At 35.4% G+C, this 25774-nt stretch overlaps 1 protein-coding gene across 2 annotated transcripts in view; it reads left to right on the top strand.

Moving 5' to 3' along the window:
- The window catches only part of GABRB1 (gamma-aminobutyric acid type A receptor subunit beta1), a 185130-nt gene that overhangs the window by 811 nt on the left and 158545 nt on the right, over positions 1-25774 (top strand). For both annotated transcript variants that reach the window (XR_009246337.1, XM_058670429.1), the window contains one exon: positions 11253-11473. Coding sequence is in view for 1 of the 2 variants with exons in the window: in XM_058670429.1 (XP_058526412.1) it covers positions 11268-11473 (206 nt within the window). In the remaining variant the exon portion in view is untranslated. Of the gene's footprint in view, positions 1-11252; positions 11474-25774 lie in introns of those variants that run through there.

Here is a 25774-nt window from a genome sequence, read left to right as displayed (position 1 = left end):
CAATATCCAATCAAATGCATGAACTTTCTCCTAAGCTTCAGTCTTCCTCTAGTATTGGCATTCTTTTCTCCTTCTCCCATATCCATAGCAACCAATTCAAGGACCACTGTTTGCTTTTACTGCTTTTGTCTCTGTTGCACCCACTCTTCTTCCTTCTTCTGCTTCATACTGCATCCCTCCTCCTCTGTCTTCGTTCAGGGTAGTTACATGCTTCACCTGCACTACAAAATTTTAATTGTTTCTTAACTGGCCTAGCTGTCACTGCATCTGCTCTTATTCTATTTATTGATTATTCAACAAATTTTTATTAGGCATCCACCATATATTAGGCCATATCTTCAGCATGAAGCATGTTTGTAGAATAGATATGCCTTATGGGATTCAAAGCCCAAGATAAGAAACAGCAGATAATCCAGTCAGTTTCTTTACAAAGTCATATAAGCTGGGATAAGAGAGTCCTAAAGAAATTTTGAGGCAGAACCCATAACTCAAATCTAAGCATTTGGGTTTCTGAACAGGGAGATAAAAGGCACATATATCAGTAGCAGATAGCAGGCAGGATGAGAGTAGAGGAATGTGTGCTCCCGTCAGTGTGTGGATGATTACACGATGAGAACTGGAGAAACACACAAGTGGTTCAAGTGGAAAGGGTAACATGGGCACAGGGATGATATTGTCCATCTTGAAGAACTTGTATTTTGACGATAACCTTGAGGGGTCATAGCAAATTTAATCTTGGAAGCAACATGATCATATTTGAACTGAAAGCATAAAGTGAAAATACTGCCACACCTCCCATATCACACATGAATTAAAGAGCAAATTTGGAGAGGACAAATTATAGGCTTATTGTGGTAAACCAAGTGAGAAATGTTAAAATTGAACTGGGTCATAGTAACTTTAGACAGAATAAGGAGCTATTTTTTTTATAAAATAAGATTGTGAAATCGTGTTGGTTTGTTTAATGTCAATAGGAAAGAAAAAGAGACAAGAACGACTTCTAGCTTCTGGCTTGTCCCTGGGGTAGATGATTCTTTCACTGTAAATATGACTGTATATGGATAACTCATGTTAAGGAAATTGGGCATAATTCTGGTTGAGACCATGTGTAGCTTTATCCAGCCTTCCATTAGCTTGGTGCTAGGAATATAGAAATAAAGAACAACAGCTTCTTCTCTCAATCAGATTATGCTCATCCACTTCTTAGTATCATAATACACACACACACACACACACCACAATCTAAATCTAAATTAAAAGATCTTTACCTGCTAGGCACTTATGATAGTTGTCTTTCATCTTACTGTCACTTAGAAATAATTTCTAGCAAGGGAAATATAATTTCTACCACAAGTAATGATTAATGAGCCTTTTACTTAAGAGTGGTAAAACACCATGGCAGGCTTTTGAATGTGTTAGCCATTTTACCAGAAGGAAATTACTCTACTCCCTGTACGCCTTAAAGATTGTTATGGAACAAAAATGTTGGCTTTTCTTCAGCTCACGTCTGAAGCATCAACCCCAGCAGTAATGAACAGTTGATTGTATTTAGTATTCTATGGGGATATCAAAGGCTCTCAGATAAGAGCATGCAGTGGCCTTCATTACCATCACTAGCTGTTGGAGGGGAGTTCATGGATAAAACATCAGAGAGGTCTGAGAAGTCTAGGCTAGAACTGAACGTTAACGATTAAAAGGCATCAATAAAAAAGTAAGGTGGAAATCAGCCTTGGGCAAGAGATAAAAGCCAGGTTCTAGGAGGGTAAACACTTCCTTGCTTGTGGTATATGCTTAAACCCTTGCTTTCTATACAGTATAGTGGAACAGAGCATGACCTCAGAGTCATCATATCTGGATTCAAATCACAGGTCCAACGTCGTTGAGCAGAGTCACTCTGTATCTATTGTATTCGGAGTCTAATCACCTAAAGGAGAGATTAATTTCAGTTTATAGGGTGTTGGTGAGATTTGATGCACAATGTAAATGAAACCTAATAAGATGTTTCTCACGTTTAAACATTCAGCAAAATGTATTTGTCATTATGAAGTATTTCAATGGTAAAACTGGTAGTAACATGAAATGTATTAAGCACTATTTTGTTCAGTAGCAGGCTCAAAGCTACTTGATTTTCCTTATGTATTCAATTATAGTTTGTTAGCATTCCTTCAGTATTGCAATTAATCCTTCTAGCCGTCTTGTTGATGGTATTGCACTCAAAACACAAATAAGGAAATCAATTTTCAGCCTAGTGGACAGGTTTGCTCTAGTATCACGGGATTAATATGTAATGTGTCTTTAATTACATTCTAAGTGTCACAATTGCTAATGCTGCTTCTCATTACTATTCTGTCTATTTCGGTTGAAAACTTAATTGATAGTTCAGGCTTCTGTGTCACTAGCTGTAGCCAATCTATGCTTTTTTGCACTTAGATATGTATGTTTAGTAAAGGCTCAAGAATGACTATAAATCCACATAAAAACAAAATTAAACTGAACAAAATTGACATTATTAGAACCATTAAATTTAAAGCTCACAAACTATTTTTTTCTACTCACAAAGAAACTCTTGGAGTCTTCTTTGTTCCCCATGATGTATATAAACCTGCCAAGGTCCTCTCCAACAACATCTGCTGAAGAAACTGAATCAGAGCCAGTTACAGATCAGCAGAAGATAACTAGATGCTCAATGAGTTTGAGCCACTGGAATCAACAAATATGAATGTTTTTATAGTGCTTTGGTTTTGTAAAACTTGCTTCTAGGCCCTACATTTGGGCTTAATGTTTAGAAAATGAAGAAACTTACAGCTTTGTTTTTATTTACTTGAGCAAGTTACATTAGGCTCTGGAACATGGAATCACAGCACAAGATGCAGTAACACACCAGCATTTGCGGAGAGCACACTGAGACATTTTAACGCTCATTTAGTGTTGAATCTCCAATGGCATGAGACAACTCATGAAAGTTATGAAATGAACCAAACAGAAAAATTATGAGAATTCATACTAATTGTATATGCTGAAAATACACACACATAAGCAGACAGATTTGTTGCATCATATTGTTAAAAGGTATAAAACAAATTCAAAACTGATAATAAATAATGAATAATGTTCGTGTTATATCCTTTTAAATTTAAATTGAATATGTAGTCATTAACAATTGATTGTTGTATTTCCATTCATTGACTTGGAGAAATTTTATGCTGTACCCTTCATATAATAAAACATCAAGGAACTTAATATAGTGTTATTTACGATTTTAACAAACTTAATAACAAATTCCATGTGTATGGATTTATGTTTCCATGCAATGTTATCGTAAGGAAAACACAGAGTTACTCATCAAGTTATTAGTTAATGACAGAAAGCAAGACAAATAAAAAGACAGTTGTGAGAAAAAAAAATCCAGGTGATTTGGAAAGTAGTATGTAGAGGATAATATTGGGCATTTAAAAGCAGGAAAGACAAAAGCCATTACATATTGATCCTGATTTTCTCTGTGTGTAAAAACAGAAAAAGATACAGGGAAGAGATTGAGACAGAAAGTGGACATAATAACGCTGCATGGGGGCACTATGATTTGCCTACTCCTTTTCTGAGTTGCCCCGGAAACTCCCCTGGCTCCACTATCCACTACCTTTAAGAAGGCAATTTAATGAAAATTCATTTGGTTGTTGTTAGATATTCTGAAATTAAGGTATCCGCGTGTGCCCAGCGAACTCCTCCCTCCCAAGGTAATTGAAAGGTCAATGTGATATCACTGTAAGCCAGAATAACCTTCTTTTTCTAAAATCTCATTCTCCTCCAACAAAATAGTATCACATTAAGACTCCTTATTGTATACTACTTCCTGTTACACTTTGTACGTATTGAAATATCATAAATAAATAAATCTGAAATGTCATAGATCAAGAGGAAACAACTGTTCATTGAATAGAAAATGTGTTTCATTTTTGTTTTACCATACAGACATGTAGCAAAATTCGAACAATATAAAATGTTTAAAGCCTAGATCCTCAATTTTCATGTCATCTTTCCCAGAGGCACTTAAATTTTCATCTATGTGATATGAATTTTGATACAATTCTGCTTTAATTTTTTATTCTATTCTTTTCCAGTGTAGCTCAATCCATAATAGGTTGACTTTCCTGAGTTGTCATAGATACCACATACAGTTATCATTCTGGTCATATATTTATAGCTCAATTCAGGATCTTCTGACAAATTGCCATATTCTGAGTATTCCATTAGATCTTACATTTCTCTGATTTTATTCTTCTATTATTTAGATACTGAGGAAAATAGGAACACTGATTTTCTACAATTCTCTGCAATTTAGTGTATCATATGCAATTATGTGATTTTAAATGACAGTGAAATATACGAGTCACTCTCCTGATTAATTATTAATTGAATATTTAATATTTATTGAATATTCAATCCTTATGAATATGAACCATCTTGTAAATAAGTCCCTGAATTTTATCCAGCATAGATCCAGTTTTAGTGTAAATAGCTTTATACTTTAAAATTGATGAGAATTATTTTCGGTATTGTCATTGGAATTATTTGTTTCAAACTCTACATGCTTTGATCTTTCCAAAATGTACTAATTCCATCCATTGCTAAGAGTTTTAGAATCATTAATCTTGAGTTATTAGAATGTGGAAAATCTGGGTAATGGACCTATTAATCTGAAAGTCTCCAAGTGTATTTTCTAGAGATGCCCCCATTTTTCCCGAGAAAACTAGAGTTCAGTAAGATGATTTCTCAATGTATTGAATGTGATATGTAGTGCCCACATGAACAACACTACTTAACTTGTATTCTATTTAACCATCCATTATCCACTCTGCACTATGCAGAGGCCCCTCAAATAGAAATGTTTTCTGCTTTGGAAATTCAGAATCAATTATACTGTGAAACAATTACAAAACAACATGATGCATACAGTATCACAGTCTGCAATGAGTATTGTGAGAACTCACAGGAGTGACTAATCCTAGAACCACATTTCCCAAGGGTTCTATCCTTTTCTCACCTTACACTGTCTCAACGGTGAGCTAATCCATTGCCACTGCTTCATCTATCACTCATGACTCACATAACTGCTTTTCTCCCTGAACTCTGTCTTCCTGTATTCCAACCTCTAATTACTGTTTGTCACCTCGCTATTCCTGTGGCACTCACACCACCAACACAAACCCTATCTAAAATATATCAGGCATCCTTGGCTTTGAATCCTCAACTTTTATTCTTGTAATCTTTCTACCACACCAGATCAGAAACTTGCTGGTCATTCTTCACACCCTCTACTTGCTTATCTCCTCACTTCAAGAAAAGATCACCCAAGTCCCTTCAATATTGAATGTGTTTTTCTTCTTCATCACCTCCCCTTCAGTTCTGTTAGTCAATTCTGACTTATTTTTTTTCCTGCAGGCATCTAAAACTGATATCTTCTGACTCAATAAGCTGCCTGCTTTATTATGCAAGACCCATGAATAAAAAGGTTAACTTCACTAAGTGTTTAAATTGAAGCAACCTCTATGCAAGGAGCTGATTAGACCTATTGAGACAGGATGGAGGAGCCTGTGGAATACAGAAAGACAGTTTGGAAATGTGTAACACTGTCATTTCTACTAGTTGATGCATTCCTAGAAACAGGGAACACAAATTATTTACTTTTTCTCAACATTGTTTCTCATAATACAATTACATTAATGTAGTAAATAAACATTAAACGTTGACATAAGGAATTAGTAATTCTAATAAGGTCAATCTTTTGAGTCAGAAGGCTTCAGAAATTTTATTTGTGTGGTTCAGTATTTCACTATATCTTATTACAGAAATAATTAATTTTTTTAAGATTATGATTTATTTAGATTCTGCAATATGTTTATACTGTCACTATATTAAACATGATTATCTGTATTCACCTTCAGAAAATGAATTAATTTACTAATAAGAGGTTTTATAAGTTTGATTAAATATATTTCTATGATTTCTAGAATGGGTATTAAGTTGCAACTTAAATATTAGTTTAAAAATGCTAAGACCCCTTCATTTGTACAGCTCAGAGTTTCATACAGCAAGTCTAATGCAATTCATTTATTTGGAATAGATCATATATTTGTTGTCTTATCCTTGTCATATGCGTACATGTATTTACAATGTTATCCTTGTGATTTCTTTGGATGATTCTTGTGTGTTATAGTACTATAATCAAAGTGTTTTTCCTCACCCACTGGGTTTATGAATTCCAAAAATTTTTAGAACACAACAGAAGATTGCAAAAAAAAAAATTGACTACACATATGGAGAAACCAAATGGAGCTATTTAGAATCAGACAAAGGTGAAAGAAGATTATGTTCTCCGAGGCACACATTAGATTACAGTTTTTTGTTTTGTTTTGTTTTTACAAAAGTCAGTAATAAAAAAGAATGTGGCTTCCAGAGCAATATTAACAAATAATGTATGTATTTTAAAGTATAGTAGCAATATATCTATAAGGAATATATGTAACAAGCACATATTAACAGTTAACAAAACTGAAGTTAAACTAAGGCTAAAAAATTACAAACTAACAGCAATCCTGGAAGATAAAATAATGAACTTGTTTTGCAGAATATACTTAATTATGACACTAATATACAACACTTCACTGAAATAGTAGGTTCCATCATAAACATACATTTTGTGATTCACTTCAATTTAGCTTAAGTTGTTATCCCAGTTTTCACTAAATTTTATTCTCATACGATACAAGTTATGTTTTCTTTTTTCACTTATCTTGGTAATTGGTATTACCAACATATACATTCAAGTAAATTTGTGTTGATGGCTTTTATTGTATTTCATAGGGAATTACTTTAGCAGGAAGGAAATGTAAAACTAAAAAGTTATCGTTTCCCATGAAGATAATCACTTTCATTTAATGTAATTAAATTCTGGGATAATTAATACTTCTGTATTGAAAGAACATTTTCCTTTGGAATTTTATTGACTTATTGATTGGATGTTGTCTATCTTTTCTATTCTCAATGAATCAAATTTTCCTGCTCCTGAATTAGCTTCAACAATTTCATTAGCAATCTTGTAACCTGTTACTTCCATTAATTTACCTCAAAGAATACCCTATGGTCCATAGTTTCTCAACATGTCATGTTTCTCAAGGAATGGTTTGCACACTTGATAAAACTGATTGAGAAAGCCCTTGCAAACACACCTGTAAGAAGAATGATTTTAATTCTCTGGGACAAACATCACCATCATGTTCTGCAAATATTTCCATTTTCTTTGCTTGCACTTAGACATAATGATGAATCAACAAAATAACTTACATGGTAAAACCAAACTTAACAATTTCAAGCCTTTCATTTCCATCAAAAATATGATATAACAAATCACAATCATAGACTTCATTATAATCAAATGACAATTGGTAACATTTATGTTAGGGTACAGACAGAATAGTTTATTTAAAATACAGTAGTTCATTTGGCATGTACATCATAAATTGTCTCACAGGCAATGTTGATGGCTTAGGTTTATGTCAGTCTACATGTGACAGAGCATGAAATCAAGAAGTTTTGGAATCTGAATCTCAGATCTGAACATTTCATTTTCCTCACAAAACCATGTTAAAAACTTGAGGATGAAAATGCAAATGGCAGCAATTGTGAACAGAATTATATATACTATTGTGAACTCTTTAAATGTATGCACATATATATGTACACATATATATGTATGCGTATATGTGTATAAGACACAGAGGAGGAGAGATGTTTTAGATATTTAAAAGGGATATTCTGTGATTAGTGAAGAGTATGCATATTGGATATTAAAGAAGAAAAATGATTTTGAGTTAGTGTAAGATAATTCAAGTGCACAGCATAAGCATTGCTTTAATTTATTGAGCAAAGGACACTAGAATCACGATACAGAAGGGATGTCGCTTATCTTTTAGAATTTCTTAAAAATGCATAAATATCAATCTACAAGAATGGTCCACATAGTTAAAATCTGTAATCTCTGTGAGTCAAACAGAGCAATATTCATCCAAAAAGCATTTGATGATTCAAAATTACCTTCACCTTGTCAGTGACATATTTCTATCTTTTACTTATGAAATTATAAATATTTATATATATTTCCATAAATACAGATGGAGCTCTCTGTACCATTCCTTTATGAATCTCATGATACCATTACTTTAACTACAACCTTAATACTTAATTACAGATGAGACTGGGCATATTCAGAAATTTTTTTACAGAATTAGAAAAATTATCTCAAATTCATGTAAAATCTTGTCTACCATTAGAGAGAACATATGATATTTGTCCTTTTGAGATTGGCTTAGTTCACTGAGCATAATTGAGGCAAATGACAGGATTTCATTCTTCTTTAATGATGGTATAGCAGTCCATGGAATAGATGTACCAGAGATTCTTTATTCATGCCAAATACAAACACAAGTAAATATATAAGTGAACAAGTATGTGCAGATTTGCTGATAGATGAACTGTATAATTAAGACTAGCATACTGGGGAATGAAGCTGCATCTCAGTTGACATTTCTACACTCTAATGAAAGGAAGAGTCCCAATGAAACAGTTAAATCTACCTTAACAATATGACACTATATTTTCTCTTTGTTTATAGGAACAATACCATGATATTCTTAAATAGTAGCATATTAAACTTGTAACTGTTACTGAAGAAATCTATTGCTGTAATAATATGGAGGGAAATAGAGAAAGAAGAAAACAGTGAGGGAGAAAGGGGAAGGAAACTCCCAATACCTACAAAAATGTATCATGGAAAGTAATAAAAATATTTTTAAAAACTTAATACAAAATCACAAAATGCTCAGAATAGCCAAATGATCCTGATTGGAGTAGGGTACAACCTAAAGGCATCTCAATGCCTGACTTCGAAGAAAACTACAAAGCTATAGGCATTAACAACTGTCATCAAACCAGCACATGGATCAATGGAAAGATAGAGAAATTATTTCACATATGTATAGCAAACTGATTTCTGACAAAAGGCCAAAGACCATACATTGAAGTGAGAGTAATCTCTTCAAAAGATAGTGCTTGCAAAACTAGGTGCATATACATGTAAGAATGAAGTTAGGGGCCCAGCAGAGTATCCTGGTGGCTAAAGTCCTCACCTTGTAATGCCAGGATCCTATGTGCGCGCCGGTTTGTGTCCCAGCAGCTCCACTTCCCATCCAGCTCCCTGCTTATGGCCTGGGAAAGCAGTCGCGGATGGCCCAAAGTCTTGGGACCATGCACCTGCATGGGAGACATGGAAGAAGCTTCTGGCTCCTGGCTTCAGATCGGCTCTGCTCTGGCCACTTGAGGGATGAAACAGGAAATATCGTCGTCTTTATATATCTGACTTTCCAATAAAAATAAATAAATCTTTAAAAAGAAAAGAATGAAGTTAGATCCATCCCTCTCACCACATATAAAAAATCTACTCAAGATGTATTAAAGACCTAACTTTACGACTTGAGACTGTGAGAAAGAAAATTAGGGGAAACACTGCAAGATGCAGGTGAAAACGTCCTGGCCAAGACCCCCCACCCCAAAGGGAAAAGCAGCAAAATCAAACTAAACAAATGAGATTATTTTTAAAAGAAAGAACCAAGAAAAAGACATCCACATAGAATGGAAACTAAATGCAAGAATATTAAGAATTAATATAAAGAATTAATGTCCAAAATATCAGCAACTCAAAAAACTCAACAACAGAATTGCAAGCAATCCAGTTAAGAATTGAACAGAGGACTTCAAAAGACAGTTCTCAAATGAAAAAATAAAAATGGCCAACGAATATATGAAAAATACTCAATATCACTAGCCATCAGGGAATTGCAAATCAAAACCATGATGTTAAGTCACCTCACTTCCACTATGGGTCCAAAATATAGTGTGTAAGAGATGCTGGTGATGAAATGGAGAAAAGAGAATACTTATGCAAGGGAATGTTATCTATCCCAGCCACCATGGCAAACAGGACGGTGCTTTCTTACCAAGCTAGAAATAGACTTGCCATGTGATCCAGCAAACTCACTATAAGGATATAGACCCAAAAGACATGAACATGTATCAAAGATAACTGCATGACTATATTTTTAATAACACTGTTTACAATAGCCAAAATATAGAATCACACAAGATGTTCATCATCAGATGTATGGGTAACAAATATGTGAAACACAAATATGTACATATAAGGGAATATTATTCAGCTATAAGAAGGGTGATATTCTACCATTTGCATCAAGATGGATGTAACTGGAGGACATCACATTGAGTAAAACAAGATAGGCATTGAAACACAAATATTGCATGTTCTCCCTTATACATGAGAGCTAAAATTGGGGGAAAATAATAAAAGTATTGTGCAAACACATTTTGTCAATTTTTTTTAAGATCTATTTATTTTTATTGGAAAGTAGTCAGATATACAGAGAGGAGGAGGGACAGAAAGGAAGCTCTTCCATCCATTGATTCACTCCCAAAGTGGTCACACAGCCTCAGCTGAGCTGATCTGAAGGCAGAAGCCAGGAGTTTCTTCCAGGTCTCCCATACAGATGCAGGGTCCCAAGGTTTTGGGTTTCTCCACTGCTCTCCCAGGCCACAAGCATGGAGCTGGATGGGAAGTAGGATTGCCATTGATAAGAACCATCACCCATATGGGATCCTGACACATTCAGGTCGAGAACTTTAGCCACTAGGCTACTGCAGCGGACCCTGAATGGTTTTTTATGACTTTGTCTAACCAATAGTTAAAATGTTTTACTACTATAGTCTAATGATCTGTGATGATTTAAAAATCTCCTCTAAGTGAGTGAAATGGTCATTTTTCTTTAGTTGATTACCACTTATAGCTCCTCCCTATATTACTGTTCAACTAGGGTTTTTGTTTTTAACTTTTTTTACTTACTGATTCATTTATTTTGTAGATGACTAAGCCCTTGGATGTAATCTTTTTACTATGTAATCTTAATGTTAGTTAATATCAAAAACATGTTATCTCAGGAAACAAAAAAATCACCCTATATATGGAGATGAAAATTCCAGCATATTCAAACGTAATATTTTAGTGGCCATCAGGATAGTATGTCCATGACAGACAGACACGTACATTTGCCATAGACTATCAAGTTCTTTACAAAGGGTCTTAAATGATAATGACAGTAAAATTCTTCTTTGTTTTCTTCATTTTACAGGATTACACACTTACTATGTATTTCCAGCAGTCTTGGAAAGACAAAAGGCTTTCTTATTCTGGAATCCCATTAAACCTTACCTTGGACAACAGAGTAGCTGACCAACTCTGGGTACCAGATACCTACTTCCTGAATGACAAGAAATCATTTGTACATGGGGTCACAGTGAAAAACCGAATGATCCGTCTACATCCTGATGGAACAGTTCTCTATGGACTCCGGTAAGTGTCTTTTTGTTCTATGTTTTTAATACTGTTTTGTTTCTACCTGGTAATGCATGAAGAAGAGAGAGAAGAATCAAGTTTTCTCATATGTATAATTACCTCATAATAAAGACCAGCAAATGAATCTGGAAAGAGTTTAAGCTCAAAATAGCAATACCATCTATCAAATGTAAAGAATATCAGGCCCGCTTTCAAATAACAGACATAATAACAAGAAAATGGGTCTTTGCCATAGATTTCACACCTAGCAGGTTTTAGAAGTTACTTATCTTTTTTGAGTCAGTAGTTTAACCATGTAGATCTAAATGAACTGAAATGTGTTACGATTTTTGGACTTGGGAAAAGGAACTGGAAAACAATTGTCAGAAGAAAAAGAAAGTGTTTTGTGGTGACGTCAAAAGATGCACATTGTTTTTATTTATATTTTTGCTTTAGTATTTTGCTTTAGCACTTTATGAGTCTATGAGCAACACTGAATTAATTTGTCTTCTGGGTAAAGTAGCAGTTGATGCTTACTTTTCTCAGATGGCTATCTAGTTACTTGAACATCAGTAGTTCAAAAGAATTCTTGTTTTTTCATCGGAGTTTATTGGTGCCTTTGGCTATGCAAGTGGGCAGAGGGTACAAGAGGTCCTGTTTCTGGCTCTGTTCTGTTGAGTTGTTCCATTTGTCCAGCCTTGAGAACTGTGGTTCTAGTTTATTTGCTAATGCTGATATGGTAAAGAGCTGTTGAATAATTACTACCAATAGTAGAACTACTGAGGTAAGTCTTTCAACTCTACTTATTTTTCAATATTGATTTAGATATGCTAGGTCTTTAGCATCTCCCTTGAACTTGTAGAATTAACTTGTCAATTTCTACATTTAAAATATTTCTTCTGAGATTATAGTCACAAGCATTGCTCTTCTAGGGCAGTTAGCAAAAAGCTGACTTTTTAAAATAATTGAATCTTCTAACTTGTGAACGGGATATAATTTCGTGATTTTGATTAGCTTTAATGTATATTGACCATACATTGTTCAATAGTGCTCTTATTTAATTTTGTTTTGCTATGTCTGAGAGTCAGATAAAGAGAAGTTGTGGTATACTTATGGAAGTCTATGATTGTCCTTCATGTAGTTAAGGACTTGCTGGAAATTTTGGACTGTGGTTTCAAGATCAACTTCCAGTTTGACCAAAGAAACGTTTAACTTGTTACTACAGAGTTTTAGAGTGCTGGTTCTCTCTGCTTTGCTTTGATTTTTTTGACTCTTGTGAAGCAGATGAAAGCTCCATGCCTTCAAACTAGTAAATGTCCAATATTTTCCTGCCATTTGAAAGAGTGCATCAGTCCCCACAGTGTCCTTCAGTGTGCCATGAACACCATGTTAAAACTCTAATTACAGGTTAAAAACTCTAATTAATGTGTATACTGAAATATACTAAAAGCAATATGTGGTCAGAAATGTATCTGTGATAAGATTTCTCATTCTTGAAGTAACGATTTTTTATTTAGTCATTGTGTTTGGTCTTCACTTGCTCGAGTGAATGGCATCAATTGATCTTTGCAAAATCATCTTTGAATTTTTCCACTCTTTTAGAGCTCCAAAAGTTTTCAACAATGATTGAAAATCTGTGGTAAAAATCTCTCAGAAATATAATGAACAGGTACCTTGAATTATTGATCATCACTATAGATAAAATCTATCTACGTAAGCTCAGAGATTGATCATCAGTGATGTTTAATACAGTGGAACTCACTAGCAATTCTGATACCCACACGAATTCTGCAGGTATACGATTTGCATAAGTAATGGGATATACTAACTATGTGAGACGACCAAATAGGCTAACCAGGCACTACACATGTAAATTACTCATCAGTCGTTTGTAAGAAAATAAAAAAGGTAACTAATTTTTTTATTGTAGGCAAGAATGTAGGCCAAAATTTCAGTTTCTAGAGTCTGACTTTAGGATTTTTCAACTTACTGGCATTCTGTAACAGCAGAATGACACAGAGAAAATAATTGAAGATGCAGTTGCACACATCCTATTTTACAAATAGGAAGCTGGAAGCACAACAGGGAAATGAATATTATTTCCAGGGAACAGTTAGTGATTGGCAGAGTTGGGACTAAAGTACAGATATCCTAATTCCCATGAGTTTACTTTTCCATCGTCATTACCTTTCAAATGCAAGTAAAAGTCAATACCTCCTGCCGAATTATGCAATCTAGCTTTATTCGCCTTGGAACTATCTTGGGTCTTTGTAGGGTATAACCTGTACACAATTTCCTTCCAAAGAGAAACACAAAGCACTCATCTGTTTTCTGGGCTCTGATCTTTGTATAGGACCAGTTTTTTCCATGAAAGCACACACCAGCCCTCGTATCTTCTCTTCCTCCTCTGCTTCCTTCCCATTCCCTCTTCTCTCACAGGCTTGTTTTACTGCTCAGAGGCTACAAATACCATAGAGAGGCCATAAGTGGTAACAGAGAATGTATGACTTCTGGATTCAAGGCTTAAGATGGGCTTGAATTCCACAATTTTCTCACTACTTGATCTTGAACAAATTATATAAATTTCCTGAGCCTCAGTTTCACCAACTGTAGTAAGTGGCTAACCCCTCTAACTCTTAATTAAAAAGATACTGTAAACTATTTGATATGACAATATGTTTTAAGTCCTAAACTACATTTCTGTAAAGTAATTGTGATATTCTTATTTGGTAGTAGATAAAAGAAAAGGCATGTTGAAGGTGTGTTCTCTTTTCCAATTCCCAGGGATATCAATAATTAGAACAGCAGCACAGATAATCCAATCAAGAGAACACTAATCGAGTGTCTGGTTTGTACCAAACAGTCACTATTTTGGCTCTGTGAATACTTCTCCAGAATTCTGGTTGAAAGTGTTAAAGTAGCAGCGTGGAAAGCCACTGGACTGCAAGTTGTGTGACATGTGAAGTAATTAGCTGTGTCCTACAATAACTCTTTAAATTTCCCTGGCTTTTAGACCACTCTCAACCTTAAAAGAAACAAATTGGACAAAATTTTCCCCAAATTCCCTAAATTACCCCTATATATTATATTGCCTATATATTATCTCTAAATATATACATATATATCTTTTAAATAAATGGATAAAGAATTTATATGATATACTATAAATTGCATTAGAAAGACACAATTCATGTGTGACTCTTGAAGGCTCAACTCTGTCTTAAAGCATTTGCAATTACTCAAAAATGACACCTAAGAATTGAAATTTAGTCCAGCAGTTTAAGATTCTGGTTATGAAACCTGCCTCTCATGAGACTACCTGGATTCAATTCTCAAATCTGGCCTTAACTCCAGCTACCTACTAACGTAGACCCTTGCAGGCAGCAATAATGGTTCAAGCAATTAGGACCCTGCCACTTATGTGGGAGACCTGGATCGAGTTTATGGCTACCAGCTTATGACTCTGTCTCAATGTTGGCCATTGCCAGCATTTGGGGAGTAAACTTGAAGATGGTAGCTCTCTATGCCTAAAATAAATAATTTTTTAAAATTACGTTCACTTTTAAAAGATAGGACTGATGTAGCATCTACTCCCTCAATGTCAAACATAAAATGGGTAATATCATGTGTTTTTCCTCTGTTCCTTCCATTGAACTTGCAGAAAGGCTTTTGTTTCAAAGGTGAATCTCTGTGTACATTTAATTGTACTGTTGCACAATCTTTTTAAACTTTGCCAATCTTCTACTTAACTCTCCTGTCCTCCTTCTCAGTTGATTCCATTTCTGTTCTCTTCCAAGCTCAATTCTTGTCTCCAGTTTGATTTCCTTTGCTCTCCCAACCTGAAAACACCTTCAGCTCGAACTGTCAAACCATCACTCAGGCTACATCTTAAATTGTTCAAATGATTTAGGAATCATGCCCAATGATAACTTCAACACAACGCTTTCTGTGTCCTATTTTTTTGCCTTTCTGCCACTCCACCACTGTTGTCCCTCTTACTCGGACTTCTTTTGCCTCTGCCTGTGAACTAACAAGATTTCTCGAGGTCTCACCTGCTTGTTGAATTTAATAACTTTCAATATCTGATGTTTCAAATTGAATTCCAGAAAAATATTTGTAATTGATTAATGAGCATCTAAGATTTGATGCCCTGCCAGCTGTCTGATATGACTTTTGTTTTATATCACTTCCCCTCAAAATACTGGACCTTGCTGTTTTCCCAAACATCACATTCAATAAGCATAAACTTAGACATGTCTGACTCCATGAGATCCAGTCTGTTGTGCCTAATTGTCTCTATCTCACCATCTTCTTTATTTCCAATTTCTACCATCTGAATTAATATCCTTACTATCTGTCATTCCCTGCACAGCTTCCTTTAGGAATTGTTCCTTTGTCATCACTCATGTACAGTGTGTCAGTCAATATCACTGCTACACATAAACACCTAAATAATTCAATGTCTCAAAAATCCCCATAAAATTAAATATTCATTGGTTTACCTGTGAATCGAAAAGTTGCTACTTACTTGTCCACAGACACGTAAGGATAACAAATTCAAATAGATCGCAAATTTTCAGGGTACATACATATAACAACAACAACAAAAAATGGTTTTCTGAAATTTGTATTCCAGGGGGTAGTCTGTATTTTGCTTGAGCCCTAAGGTCCTACTGAAATGTTTTCTTTTCCAATCTATCATTACACACTCCCCACTCTACCAGTTTCTCCCATCTTACTGAATGTATTCTAAAAAGCCTCCCTCAAAATCCAATTTCTCTAACTGGATAACAAGTATCTCACTGTACTTTAATCTTATAAAAACACATGTTACTGGCAACTCTCCTTGGTTTTTATCTTTCTGTGTCTTGGAGTTTTATTTCTGTGATGTAAACAAGATTGTATATTTGTTAAAACGGCAAATTGCATTTTCATTATCTTTGTATATCTTTTCTGAAGCCAGAAAATGCCCACTAAGTGTTTGTAAAAATTAAGCATGCAGGATTTGGGCACCTGATTCACACTGCAACAGTTCCTATATCTAAAAAGATGGCTCTTAACCAAAGAACAATTATCATGATTAGTGGCCAGATATGTTCTGCCTCTTGTCCAAACATCCTCCAGCTGCTCAAGCCCACTGCTGATTTTTCCAGTGCCCTGTCTTGGGGATGCTCAGAGACTGTGTTTGTGTTTTCCTGAAAATATAAGCCACAAGATCACTTGATCTGGGGAAGATATCTAGTGAGGCATTTAATCTCTTTAAAATTATACTTCCTTTTGACTTGCCTTCAGAACTCCTGCCATTCCTCTCCTTCCAAAGTGCCACAACACTCCCTCCCCCCATTTCCTGCTGGAGGAGCGGTCCAGAAGCAGAGACTATGGCAAAAGGGGAAATAAAATGATTTGGAATAACCTGTTAGTATCATACTGGTTCCATTTAAAAATCAGTGTTTTTATAAGCTGATATAATTACAAACATGCATTGCGTTAGATATCTAGTGAGCAAATATCACATCAGTTTAAGTGGTATCCATAGCAATTGTATCACTTAGCTAGTACTTATGTGTGTCCCTAAGATTAATCGTTACCACAGTTCATTTATACCTTTTTTAAAATGTTCGGTGCTAGAAATATGTTAGATTTAGAATTCTTTTGGATTTTGCAATGTGTGCATGTACTTAATGAGATATCTCAGACGTCAAACTCAACTCTACATATTTAGCTTATGTTTCATATGCAGCTGAACTGTTGCATAGACTGACGTTTATGCAATATTTTAAGGGTGCTGAGGTTTTGATTGACAACCTATCACATGAGGTCAGGCATGGAATTCCTACTTTTTTTTAAGATTTTCTTTTAAATTTCTATTGGAAAGTCAGATATACAGAGAGGAGAAGAGACAGAGAGGAAGATCTTCCATCCATTGATTCATTCCCCAACTGGCTGAAGCTGAGCCGATCCGAAGCCAGGAGTCTGGAGCCTCTTCCAGGTCTCATGTGTGCAAGGAACCAAGGCTTTTGGGCCGTCCTCGACTGCTTTCCCAGGCCACAGACAGGGAGCTGAATGAGAAGCCAGCCCACCGGGATTAGAACCTGCACCCATATGGGATCCCGGTTCATTCAAGGCGAGGACTTTAGCTGCTAGGCTACCGTACTGGGCCCAGACATGGAATTCTTCACTTTTGGCATCATGTTGATGTACAACAATTTAAATATTTGGTTTAATTTTTGAACTATCACACTTATGATGATCAGCTTATATATGTGAGTCATTATACTGAAGTCTGTACCTGTATTATTATGTTTGACTTACTGCAAGAGTGTGCCATATACTGTTATTAAGTTAATTCTACTGATACCAACACTGCCACATGTAAAGTAAACTTCTCTTGTCACATACATTGTTTATATTTTAAAAGAAGAATCAAATGGGTACATGCATCTTATCTGGCTACTATATCATTTACATCTATTTTATTGATCCCCTTTTAAGATATTTTTGAAGAAATGTTGTTGTCATGTTTCCTTGTTGTAAATGCATTCTTCCATCTTCTGTATTGAAATTTCAGAAGATTTTATTTTAACATTTTTCATCCTGCTATTTTCTTTAATTGAAAAGTAGAGAACAAAAGACAAGGACAGAGATAGAAGCTGAGACCGAGTTACAGATCTGCCAGCTGCTCATTCACTCTTTGTTCACAACAGCCCAGGCTGGGGCTGCTGAAGCCAGCAGCTGATAATTCATTTCACATTCCCCATATGGGTGGCAGAGAGCCAACTGCTTAAGGAATCACCTGCTGGCTCTAGGGTGTACAATCATGGGACGCTGTGTCAACAACCCCAGGTTTTCCAATGCAGAGGGTCAGTATTCCAAACAGCCTTGTAATTACTTGCCAAGCACCTTTCCCTTAGGCTGCTTCATAGATAGTACAATACACTTGCATCAGTAAATGTAGAATTCCCTAACTATCTTCTCATTGTACAATATGGATATTGATAAGAGAATTCAGATACAATCAGACCTATTCATTACTATAATTCCATTACTTAAAAAACATTTATTTATTCTTATTGGAAAGTCAGATTTTACAGAGAGAACAAAAGACAGAGAGGAAAAGCTTCCATCTGCTGGTTCACTCCCCAAGTGGGTACAATGGCTGTTAGAGCTGAGCCGATCTGAAGCCAGGAGCCAGGAGCTTCTTCTAGATCTTCCACACAGATGCAGGGTTCCAAGGCTTTGGGCCATCCTCGACTACTTTTCCAGGATGTAAGCAGGGAGCTAAAGGGAAAATGGAGCAGCCAGGATAAAAACCAGCACCCATATGGGATCCTGGCACATGCAAGGTGAGGACTTTAGCCACTTGGCTATTGCTCTGGACCCCTGCTACTTTTTATGTACATGATGTGTATGCAGTTGGATTAACTTTTAGTGCTGCCGTAAGCATCACAACCTGGGCATGATTTGAACCAGAATATTCTGAAGGCTAGAAGGCAAAAATAAAGGTGTTGGCAGATTTGGTTCACATTGAGGACTGAAAATGCAAGCTCTGTTCTAGGCTCATCATCTCTCAGTGTCTGACGTAATCATTGCTCTTTATGTAGCTCTAACCAAACTAGATATGAGGATATGGGTCCTATTGGATCAGGATCCATCCTCATGAACTCACTTTAAATGACTTCTGCAGAGACATCTTTAATAAGGTGACCCTTTGAAGTAGGGGGGATGACAGAATGTCAATGTATGAATTTGGGGGAGCATATCCCGACCATAATCAGAATTATTTGAGAAAACACTAAATATCATTGGTGAACTATATTTGGAATTTTGCAAAAGTTTTGCATTCTATGTCCCTTTCTTTATTTAGTGGAACATTCTCTGAAATTTTCCTGATCAACTATCTGTTGTACCCTAAATTACTGTTGTTGGAGTGAAAGAGGACAAATGCTTAGTTATTTCTCCATTGGTCAGTTCTTGAAATAAGCTTTTTCCCTAGAATTTACCAAATGTGACTATTTATTCCTGTGTTTATCATTATAAGCTATATTAGATGTATTTATTTTATTCCACTGAAGTTATTGGGAGTTTTAATTCCCATTTGTAGAATCTTTGGCCAGTGGGAGTTCTTCTAAGTTGATTGAATTATTTTGACATAACGACATTGTGAGTTCATACCGACTTTTAAAACTGAAATTTGACATTACAGACGCTTACTACTTCTTTGATTGTGTATTTTGTTTCTTTTCTGCTCTACTTAAAATTTTGGTTCCTGTAGCTGGCATTGTAGCATTGTGAATAAAAGATGCCAGCGTTGAAACCAGCATCCCACATGGGCACAGGTTCATGTTCTGGCTGCCCCACTTCCCATACAGCTCCCTAGTGAGGCACCTGGGAAGGCAGCAAAAGATAGCCCAATGTTTGGGACTCTATACCTGCAAAACAGGCAGAGTTGAAACTGCTGGCTTCTAGTTCTGGCCTGGCCTAGCACTGGTTTTGTGACCATTTGGTGAGTGAACCAGCAGAAGGATGTTCTCTCTCTCTCCCTCTCCCTCTCCCTCTCTCCCTCTCCCTCTCCCTCTCTCTCTAACTCTGCCTTTAGATTAGACAAATAAATCTTTAAGTTAGTTATTGGATGCTAATTTTATCAGTATGATTATGTCTTTATCCCCCTAAATATGAGAATCATTTATGTTTGTACATGTTTTACTTACATTTTTAAAGATTTATTTATCTTTATTACAAAGTCAGGCACACAGAGAAGAGGAGAGACAGAGAGGAAGATCTTCTATCTGTTAATTCACTCTCTTAGCAGCTGCAATAGCTGGAGCAGAGCCGATCTGAAGCCAGAAGCCAGGTGCCTCCTCCAGGTCTCCCATGTAGGTGCAGGATCCCCAGGCTTTGGGCCGTCCTCGACCGCTTTCCCAGGCCACAAGCCGGGAGCTGGATGGGAAGCAGAGCCGCTGGGACCAGAACCAGCGCCCATATGGGATCCCGGCATGTGCAAGGCGAGGACTTTAACCACAAGGCCACCATGCCGGGTCCGTTACATACATTTTAGTTTAATTATATGATTCTAAAGTCAATTTATAAAGTAATGAAGTTCTGCTTCTATTGTTTTCCCAACCTCATACAATTTCCTTCTTTCACCAATGATAAAAATTTTCAGTTGTTTTTGGATTTTTGGACACATACACACAAATGCACACATCTTCTGTTGCATATATACATCCTTTGTTAAAAGGTAATGAAAGCTGAGTGCTCCATATCACATAGAAGCCACCATTTTGATACACACATGTTGTATCAGAGTGTCTGGGTTCAAGCCATGACAGTGCTTCAGGTACAGCTTTCCTGAAAGGCAATGACTTGTGTCCCTGATACCCACTGAGGGACCTGGATTGACTTCTAGACTCCTCAATCAGTCTGGCCCACTCTTGGGTACTGTGGCCATTTGGGAGATAGACCTGCATTTTGAAGATAGTTCTTTGTTTCTCTCTCCCCCTTGAAATAAACATATACTAAATGAATGAATGAGTTTGTGAAAAAAGGTATACACCAGTATACCAGTTATTCTGTACCTTATTAAGTGATTTTGCAAATCCACCATCAGTGTTGGAGGTAAACGTTTAACTTATGCACTTGTCAGCTTTTCATTTCTACAGCAAAACAGCCTAGATAAAGTGACTTATGAAGGAAGGAGGGTTATTTTGGTTTGAAGTTTTGTAGTTGCACAGTCTAAGATGACATAGACACCATTATTCTTGCCTCTGATGGTGACATGCTTACTTATCTGCAGAGTCGAGAGGTGGTACAGAGGGTATGACAGGGAAAGAGAGAGTGCTTGTCTGTCTCATATATCTTCTAAAAGCCACCCTGATGGGATCATGGGACCATCAGGCTCCAATCTAGCAACTTAATCTTCTCTATGTATTCTAAGAAGTTTACTGCTTAACAGCTTCCTTCCCCTTAAGGCTATCAATGTAATACTTTAGGGTTCAGTCTTTAACACTTGTGCCTTTGGAGAACACACAAACAAATATCCAAAAGAATGGGATGCCAATCGTATCATCTCAAAATCTGTACTTTTAGTCCCTGCATAAAGCTTATCATTATCCTGTGTAAATAGTTTTTCCTGGAAATCATTTCCAGGAAGACAGTGGTCTACATATGATGGTGTCATATCTCTCCATTATAGAAATGAAAATGATCATAGAAGGCACACAATGGAAATGGCTCTATTCACGTTTATCAACTACTTTAAAAAGTGCACAACTTTGTTGTGTTTCCTTTACCCCACCAACAAGTCTGGATTCCAAAGAGCAGTTTCTCTGCTGTAGGTTTCAGGAGAGAGTCTCCTGTTAATCAGATAGAACCTGATGAAGATTTGAGAACTCCCCTGGCCCCTGCGGTATTTGCTTTTCCAGCCTGAGTCTGGATTGATTTTTCGATAATCTTGACAGTGCTTGACCACAGCTTGTGTGAGAGAATAAAATCAGTATCTATAATTATTGAATGTAAAAGAAAATAGAGTTTCTCATTATCCCTTGGAGGAGCATTTCATCTTGCCTTGGTTATAAAGCAAAGTTAAAATAATGGTAATTATCTTGATAAGACAGATCCAATAATAACAGTAATAAAGCATCACAAACCACTATTGTTTTTAAGAGCAGTGTGTGGGTCCTAAATGTTTCATACCAGCTCTCTATATTGATTGTAAACTTTGGAAAAAAATTGTTTCTCCTACAGACATAGAGGTAGTTAAAATTACATTCAAGGGTTCTCGGCAGATCGCACACAGCTTCCTGTGAGAAATACTAGGTATCGTTGGTTGCAGAGAATAAATATGTGGGTTGAAATGGTGTTTGCAGAAAAATGTTGACTGATGTTTCCAAAGACACTCTGTTTAAAGGAAGAAATCTGTATCATAAGCTGTTTTTTAAAAAATCCTAATTTTTTTTTAAAGAAAAGGAAAAAAAGCGTTACTTTAAATGTGCAAGACTAAAGAGATCATGCATAAGAATAGTTGAGTAGACAGAACCACAAAGCCCTCCTTATAGTTTTAACCAAGGGACAGTGATGCTATTCCTCTCACAGTTCAGTTGATTGATTATATTTTTGAGTTTGTCAGGGAAGGAGATTTATTTCAAATGCCCTCTGGTGAAAGGGCTGCTGTTTTTGCCATTTAAACTTTTAACTTTCACTTTTAATGTTCTTAGTCACTTTTATGGAAAATGTTAGGACTAGTAATGTTTGTTAGTGCCTCCTACTTAAAATGTGTGTGGTACATCAAGTATTAACTGAACTTTTTAGATAAATGAAATACAGTTAATGTGGTTTTTAATTAGCCCACGATACATGAGTGCATCATTATGAACAATCCTCCTTAGATAAATAGATGTAAAAGACTTATTTAAAACGGTGGCCAAACATGTCTGAAAAATACAGCTGCATTTTCTCAAATTCTGAATTTTGATTGTGTTGTTTAAGGATACCAATTGTTAACTATGAAGACAGGAGAGAATGAGAGAAAGAATGAAAGAACAAGGAGGAAAGATAGTATAGAGAGAGGAAAAGAAGAAAGGACTGAGGGAAAGGAGGAGGGAAAAAGAAAAACAAATATCTCTAATATGTGAATTTTATACTCGAGTTACATTGTCTCAGACAATTACTTCTTTGAAAGATGCATTAAGTTTTAACATAAATTTGTGAGCTTTTGAACTAATCTTCTCCAAAACCATTAATTTATCCTGGTAAAACATGATTCTCAAGTTCACTATGTTAGCACCAATTCCATGACTCTTATACAATTGCATACCGTCTGACACTTATTTAGTTTAAGTATATACTTCTATGTAATCATACATATGTGAGTATGTATGCGTTATTAAAATGCATTTCTATTATCCTTACATGTGGAAAGCCATTATTTTATAAACAGACATTAAAATTTATGTAAGCTACAGATTTTATTACAAGTTGGATTGCTGGATTATGTTTTATTTACAATGACCTTTTTCCTCTCTTATAAAATTAGAATAGCCATTTTGCCTATTTTATGGAATATTGTAAATAAATGCATTACCTTGTACAAAGTATATTATTTATATACTCTATTTAATAATAAATACATATCTTATACAATAATCATGATCATAAAAATAAAGATCTGAATTCTGGTAATGAATATACACAGTGCAAAAAATGTTATATACATGAGTGAAATCAGCATCTTGAGTTTTGATTATTAACTTTGTATCTCTTGTATAGACTTTTGAGGAACAGTGGTTTTTCTATTAAAAAGAGAGGAAACAAAATACAAAAAGCAAAAAAAAAAAAGGGTTGTGAAGTACCAAATTAAGGCTAGGCATCTGAGAGTGTATATGTATATAATGAATAATATACATGCAAGTATATGTATTTATGTATATTTCCTAGATTGTGATCAGCCATGATTAAGCTGATTAAATGTCTAATTTCATATATCAATGGGAAGCCATAGTGTTTCTGAAACTTAATATTCCACTGTGGTTTATATATTAGATTAAAAAAAAGCCTGATATGTCATTTGCATTTGCAAGCTTTAAGACATTATAACATGCAGACATAGAAGAAGCATGTTTTGTATTAGTGGAACATACCACCTGTGGATTGGACAGCATCCCACCACTGTTACAGAAGCAATAGTTTAAAACAGAAAAGGATTTCTGTAAGGATGTGTGTTGTAAAAACGCAATACAAATTATATTTAATGCTAGAGCTTTTAGGAAACTATTGACTTAGTTTTGCATACCCACCTAAGTAATCTGATTGAGTAGTATGTATTTACAACAAATGAGTTATTGCTTTGCTGTATCTAAATTAAGTAATGGAACAATGAATACTGTGTTTCCAAAAATGAATGTCTTATCTTTCTGAATATTTCAAATCACAAGATACATTTTGTAAAGGAGAGATATTTTTCTGCACAGCTCTCTTTCTTTCTTTTCTGCCTGGAAACAATGGGTGCTATTTATCCAGGTGGATTAGATATTGCTATTTCCAGGACAAAGAATGTTACACTAAAGGAGTAGCTCCATCCCTGATGCATTAGAGGTTGTTGCTCTATATTTCCTATAAAATTTCAGGCTTTTCTTTTCCAAATCTTTTTCCTTCAAAAGTAAACATAGGGCTGGAGCTATTGGAACACAGCCAAACTACAATGAAACAGCAATGTAGTAGAACTGAAAGAGTTGCCTGTCCCTTTTTACTCTAGATGCAAATTAGAAATAGACACTTCAGCAACAAAAATTAATGAGAATGTTGCCTCAATTTTTATTAAATTTTAAAATAATCATTTTTTCAAGACTGTGAAGTTGCTTAAAGCAGACTCATTTGTTCTTTTTAAGTATCAAAAGATGACTAGAGACAGAATTTTTTTTTTTTGTTCTAGACACTTAACCACTGACAACTCTGAAATTCTATTTATTTTACAAAACAATGAAGGTCGGCTTTATAAAATTAGTGAGTACCACACAAGGTTATTAAAATATCTCTATCTTCTCAACTAAAGACTAGATAATTCCAGAACAAAAATTTCATCTCCTCAAGTTCAAGAATATCTGATTCTCTATCATGATAGCCTCTGGACTTACAAATTCTTCATGTTGCATAAAAGTTTTGAGACATGAAACCGAAGTTTAATGATATCAAATCAGAAATTTGATAAGTCAAATCTTGAATTATTAACTAAAAGCTGTCAAATGACAAAGCTACAACTTTCTTACCGACAATAGCTATTACAAAAACTTGAAGATACAAAAGTTAATTAAAATATGTCTCCTGTGTTTGTTAAGGAATGACTTAGGTCAAGAAAAACTTCATTCACACTTAATTTTCTTACACATTTTCTGCCTCTGCTTTTACGTCTCTTTCTTGTCATTCTGCTACACCCAATGATCCCTTAGTATATTTGTTTTCCTGAGGAGAAGCAGGTGAGCTCTATTTAGGGAGTACCCTTTGAAGTACCTATAGTGGAGAGGTTGGATGGAAGTCACATGTAAAACTTGAGAGTCAATAGAGAGCTGTAAGTGGTAGTCATTTAAAGATATATGAACTTAAGTGACTACTATCTCACTAAGGCAGTGAGCATAGAGAGAAAAGCGATGAGATTCATTGTCAGAAGTAGTCTTCCAATATTTAGCTATAAATAAGAGGCATAAATAGCTAAGGATACTAAGAAGTAGTCATTGAAGTAGGAGTGAGTGAAGCCAGGAGACTATCATTTACAGGAAGCCAAGAAAAGACAGTGTTTTGAATAAATGAAAGTCATCATTTGTGTCATCT

The sequence above is a fragment of the Ochotona princeps genome, chromosome 11, assembly GCF_030435755.1.
Source record: "Ochotona princeps isolate mOchPri1 chromosome 11, mOchPri1.hap1, whole genome shotgun sequence".
In the NCBI taxonomy this organism is placed as follows: Eukaryota; Metazoa; Chordata; class Mammalia; order Lagomorpha; family Ochotonidae; genus Ochotona; species Ochotona princeps.
The sequence above is the reverse complement of the archived record's forward strand: the minus strand, read 5'-3'. Positions and strand labels throughout refer to the sequence as shown.